The 5,921-nt window shown below is 48.8% G+C and overlaps 1 protein-coding gene across 1 annotated transcript in view; it reads right to left on the reverse strand.

The window, feature by feature from the left end:
* Positions 1–5,921, reverse strand: part of Cttn (cortactin) — a gene marked incomplete at its 5' end in the record, with an annotated part of 27,930 nt that overhangs the window by 6,122 nt on the left and 15,887 nt on the right. Inside the window, 2 exons of the mRNA XM_031384965.1 lie at positions 1–67; positions 3,530–3,599. Coding sequence (XP_031240825.1) covers positions 1–67; positions 3,530–3,599 — 137 coding nt within the window. The remainder of the gene's footprint in view (positions 68–3,529; positions 3,600–5,921) is intronic.

Below are 5,921 nucleotides of genomic sequence, written 5' to 3' on the forward strand. Positions count from 1 at the left end.
TCTTCCTGCTCTCTCTCCTTTGCCAGGTTTTCAAAGTTAGCACGGATATTACTGGTTTTGCTGGTTACTAGAGGAAAGAGAGGACACATCTGTCTCAGAATGCTGCAACAGGACAAAAGCCACACCAGGGTGACCTTGCAGGAAGGTCATCCTCATGTGGGGGGTAAGGATACCCAAAGGTGCTGTCAGTTCACTTAGGCCAGCCACACACAAAGCCCAAGGGAGACAGAGGGGCCTTAGAAGCCCTGGATCTGCACCACAGTCAAGCTAGACACTGTTCTAGCCGAGCACCACACACTCGGGCTGAATGAAGCTATAGCTAAGCCCCAGTGAGGAGCTGTGTGTAGCTCAGGGACAGAGCCCTTGCCTGACAGCCTTGCTCTCGGAACATCATTTTCCCAGACATGACAAGAAGTAAGTTTGAGCGTCTGGCAGGTATTTCCTCCAAGGGGAGCCTATCTGGTAAGGAAAAGCCATTGCTGAGCCAAGTGTGGTGGAGCAAACCTGGCATTTTAGCACTGAAGAGACTCAGGCAGAATTGCCAGGAGCTCCAGGAAGACTGGGCTACATGAGACCTTGTCTCAAAACAGAACAGAAAAACAGAAACAAACAAACAATGAATATGGAAAGAAAGTATTGCTGTAGGTCAATATGAAAGTCAAGGTTTCAAGCATGATGCCTAGGTTGGCCAGGTGTCACAACACACACCTGGGGTCTCAGTGCTTGAATCAGGCAAGAGAATGACTTTAGTCCATGGCCATCCTGAGCTAATCGGTGAGCTCAGGGATGGCCTGGGATATAGAGTGGAGCCCTGTCTCCAAAGACAAATGCAAAAAATAAAAATAAAAATAAAAAATATTAAAAATCTAGGTTTTTGGACATTTGTGGCTGCTCCCATGGCATGTATGCTGGTTACTTTAATGTCAACCTGATGTAAATTAGTCACTGCAGAAGGGAACCTGACAGTACTGTTGGCACAGGAAACACCAGGACCAAGTTCTCAGCACAGAAGAGACTGAGGTGACAGAGAGCAGGGAATAAGAGACAGAGACAGGAGACAGGGTGAGGGGGAAGGGATATTTGGCCTGAGGGACACAGGACTGCCTCTGGAGAGGCAGAGGACAGATATGGCCCATATACCTATACGTAGGCAATGACAGTTTACAAAGGGAACAAAGGAACCCCCCCCCTGTCAGGATGGATTGATTTATTTTGACTGGATGGTTTGATCAGTATAGCATTTTGATAGCTGGACCTTGGTGGCCAGCTTCAGGAGGAGGAAGTGACCAAATAAGAGAACAGACCTTGGCTAGTTTTAGGAATGTAATCTAATGGTTTAGCAAAGAATAGGGGGAGGGGGAATGGGCAAGACCAGCCAGAGCCATGTTTGTTATGCTTAGGCCTACTAGAGCCCTCCAGGGCCTCTCAACTTGAGAATATGCCTCCATAAGATAAGGCTTCTTCAGCTGGGCAGGGCTAGGGCACACCTTTATTCTCAGTACTTCGAAGGCAGAGGCAGGCAAATCTCTGGTCTATAGAGTGAGTTCTTGGACAGCCACGGATATACAGAGAACCCTGCCTCAAAAACAACAACAACAAAAAAAATCAGGCTTCAGGTAAGTCTGTGGGACATTTTCTTAATTAGTGATTGATGGATGCTGGACCATCCCTGGGCTGGTGGTCCTGGGTTCTATAAGAAAGTAGGCTCAGGGCTGGAGACATGGCTCAGCGGTTAAGAGCACTAACTGCTCTTCCAGAGGTCCTGAGTTCAATTCTCAGCAGCTACATGGTGGCTCACAGCCATTTGTAATGGCATCTAATGCCCTCTTCTGGTGTGTCTAAAGAGAGCAACAGTGTACTCATATAAATAAAATAAATAAATCTTTTAAAAAAAAAGAGAGAGCGAAAAGAAAAGAAAGGAAAAGGAAGCAAGCAGGCTGAGTAAGCTATGATGACAAGCCACTATGCAGCACTCCTCCATGGCCTCTGAATCAGCTCTGCCTGCAGGGTTCTATCCTGCTTGAGTTCCTGCCCTGACTTCCTTCAGTGATGAACAGTGATATGAAAGCATAAGCCAAAGAAACCCTTTCCTTCCCGAGTTGTACTGGTCACGGTGTCTTCATCACCACAATGACATCCCTAATACAATGATTATGACAGTTGTTATTTAAAGGCTATGAGATGGCTTACAGGCTGTAGGAAAGGGCTCTATAGTTGAATTGCAGAGATCTGGTTTTAGTGAGAGTCCTGAAATGTTGGATTCTTTAAAAAACACAAAAATATTATAAAAATGTTTTCGTTTTAACCCCAGATGTAGGCTATGGGCCGCTTCGGACCATCTGCAGTGGCTGACTATGATTTGCCTTGTGCTCTAGCAGAGGCGTGGTTTTGCCAGCTGCAGATAATCTCTGTGATTGTGTGATATGTGGAATTCTGGGAATTTTTCAGAGATTATAAAAATGATAGACTACCAACCAGTGGGGTTGGTCATTCAGTAGGGTGGATGCACTTTGTTAGTAATCATGCTCAAAGAAGAAACAAGAAGAAATAAATTCTTGGATTGCTCTCTCTCTCTTGTCTTATCATTCTTTGTCTCCTATCTAGTGATGTAGGTGAAATAGTGTGTAATAAAGGGTGGAAAAAAGAAGAACCCATAAAGTATCAAAGAGCAGCTACATCTAGTATTTGAAACCAGACAAGGTGCAGATAGCAGGCTGCTGGGTGAGCAAGCCTCCAGAAGTGTTCAGAGACCACAGCCCAGGGGAATCCCCAAACCTGTGGACCACAGCCCACTGGACTCCAGCTCACAGCTTCCCTGAGAGCATCCTGTCCTGCCTAGCACAGCCATTCCTGCTCCCTTGTAAGGCTTAAGCATACAGGAGAAGCCCGTGGTCCTGCTCAGCAGTCTGACACAGACTAATTCTTTATTGTATTATCCGTGTAAGCTCCTCAGTCTCATTGTTTTAAAAACATTTTGTTTATCCTTTCTTTCCTCTTTTTGAGACAGGGTCTCACTCTATAGTCCAAGCTGGTTCAAGCTTCAGTTTGTAACCTAGGCTGGCCTTGAACTTGTGGCAAGCCTCCTACCTCAGTCTCCCAAATGCTGAGATTACAGTTGTATCCCACCACGTCTGCACCCTTGTAATATGAGACACAATAGATATCAACAAAACAAGTGGTGCCTCCAGAGTTCTTTGCAAAAGGCCCTGATGATTTTCATAGTATTAGAATGGCCCAGGAACTGATCGTGTATATTCAGTGGCCAATGGTCACTACTTGCAGGTGTGCATTAAGATTTCTATCCTATATTATATGCAAATGGCACTCTCTAGATGTCTCTAGATCTCAAAAGCTGTGGGTGAGAGAAGTGGCTCATGGGATACCTGTAGGCTGCCCCCAGAACCTGGTCACCAGCATCTCTCACCAACACTCCACAGGTGAGGCCTTCCCTTAGCCATGCCTGGGGGACCACAGGGCACTAAGACTGCACCCCACATACCCACAGTGCTTTCAGACTGCCAGGACTCACCAGCCTCAATGGGGACAGTCTTCTGATAGGCAGACGGCACCTGGACCACTTCTTCAAAGGTGGATGCGTTCTATGGAGACAGAGAGGAATCAAGGAGTACTGTCGCTGCTCCTTCACAACCAGGGCGGCTGTAACCTTGAGAATGTGAGGGGCCTTGCCCAACTTTCAAAACACCCCCACAACACAGAGCTCTTGCCCCATCCTGCACTCTACAGATTCACTGGGGCTCGGCTCCCCTTCCACAAACATACTAATTATCTTGCAGTTACACACTCCTGAACTTAGAACGTCACTGTGAGGCTCTGTGGGTCACGGGTTACCTTGCTGGGCCCCCTCCTTGCTCTTCTGTAGGCTCTCTCAGCTTCCCACACCTCAACCATGCTTACAGGCTACAGAATTACTCTGGTAGGGAAGGAGGAAGCCAGTGGCCGGCCTAAGCACAGTCCGACAGGTCTCTGACACCACCAACAACAGCCCTAGCCATATAGCTTCTAAAAGGAAATTCAGAGTTCATTCACTGTTCTCAACACATACCACATGAAGAAGGAAGGCTTAAGGTGGTCCAGGGGCCTCTCCCCAGTGAAAGTAGTATCCTTCAACTAAGTTGACTCCAGATGGGCCACACTCAGCGTGACCCTCCCCACAAGCCCGTGTCCATCCTCCTTCTACAGGGAAGCTGAGACCATGAGAGATGAACTGCTACCCTGCCTGATCTCCCATATGGAGCCTCTCCCAGCTGAGAGCCCCCAGAGCTGTGCCCACCTTAGCTGGCCCTTACCACCCCTTTTCTTCTTCCCAGAAAGCCCACCCAACAAGGGTGGCCACTCTTGTCCTCTGTGGCCACCACAAGCCACCACAGAGGAACACTATTCCTGTCCAGGAGAGGACAGGCTGATATCAAGGTTACGACCTCATCCTAGTCACTGTGGGGATGAACCCTGACTGCTCTTGGAACAGCCTCATGGCATAGCCGGGCCATGATCCTGCCCCACAGTCCCTTGGGCTTCTCCACAGGACAATAGACAGAGAGAGAATGCCTGGCTGACAAGAAAGGGAGAGATGAGACAATTCTAACCACATCACTTCCTGACTACGAGTGCACAAGGTCAGCGGTCACCATCTTTACCATCACTGCTAACCACAGACACCACAACTTCCTCAATGCCAGCCTCTGACTGACACACTTAGTTCCTCATGTCCTCTGCCACAGGGCTCTCAGCCACCAGCCACCTGGTCTCCTGCCACCTCAACCAGCCTCCTTGCTCAGTCTGTTCTGACTGGCAGAGGGGAAACCCCGAGGGGTGCCCCTCAGCACGCTGCATGGCCCTCCCCTGCCACTGAGGCAGCCCTGCAGTCTCCTGGCTGCCTGAGGTCTCACTACTCTCATCTTCTCTACCCAAGTCCCCCAACTCTGCAAGGCTCCACCACTTCCTGGAATCACGTCAAGCCCTCCCTTTGCTCTGTCAAGAGCTGGGGTTACAGGTGTGTGCAGCTATGCCTGGTCTCAGGGTCCTTCAATAAAGGACAGGCTGCATGTTCCATAGGCTTCCCAGGACCTTCCCCATAGCAGGAAATAGAATTGCCACCCTCAGTCTTCCACATCTGCAGTGACCTTGTTCCCAAAGCAAGCTCCTGTCACATCCTCTGCTTTGCTGTCACTGACCATCTTTGCAGATAAGCTCCTATCTACCTTCAAAACTTGGCCCAGGGACCAATGAGAACTCACTGAGTAAAGGCACTTGCCTCCAAGCCCAATGACCTAAGTTCAATCCCTGCGACACATATGGTAGAAACCAACTCAATACAAGTTGTCCTTTGACTACCAAGTATACACTGGTGGCACATACATGTGCACACACATACATACACATCTACATATATACACGCATACATGTAATGAGTTGGTTTTTTGTTTTGGAGACAGGGTTTCTCTGTAAAGACCTGGCTATCCTGAAACTCTCTGTAGACCAGACTGGCCTTGAACTCAGGAATCTGCCTGCCTCAGCAACTTGAGTACTGGGATTAAAGGTGTGCATACCACCTGGCTACATATAATCATTTTTAAACTCAGTTCATCTGGCTTCCTCCAGGCCAGTTAGCTCAAGCCATCAGCTTTGCTCTCAGGGCCTCCTGTGAGATATCCTGGTGACATGAGAGATGCCTAGGGTGAAGCCAACCACAGTGAGCTGAGTCTAAAGGAAGGACAACTCAGGGGAATGACCCATGCATGCCATGTGACCAGAGCCAGGGACAGGAAGGAACATTGGCATGTGCAGTCTTGTGCAGTTGAGAGGACACAGCTCACCTCAAGCAGAGAGCAGCCTCTGCCAGGCTATTGGAGAGCCCACCTCAGGCAGAGAGCAGCCCCTGCCAGGCTATTGGAGAGCCCACC

The sequence above is a fragment of the Mastomys coucha genome, unplaced genomic scaffold, assembly GCF_008632895.1.
Source record: "Mastomys coucha isolate ucsf_1 unplaced genomic scaffold, UCSF_Mcou_1 pScaffold21, whole genome shotgun sequence".
Lineage (NCBI taxonomy): Eukaryota > Metazoa > Chordata > Mammalia > Rodentia > Muridae > Mastomys > Mastomys coucha.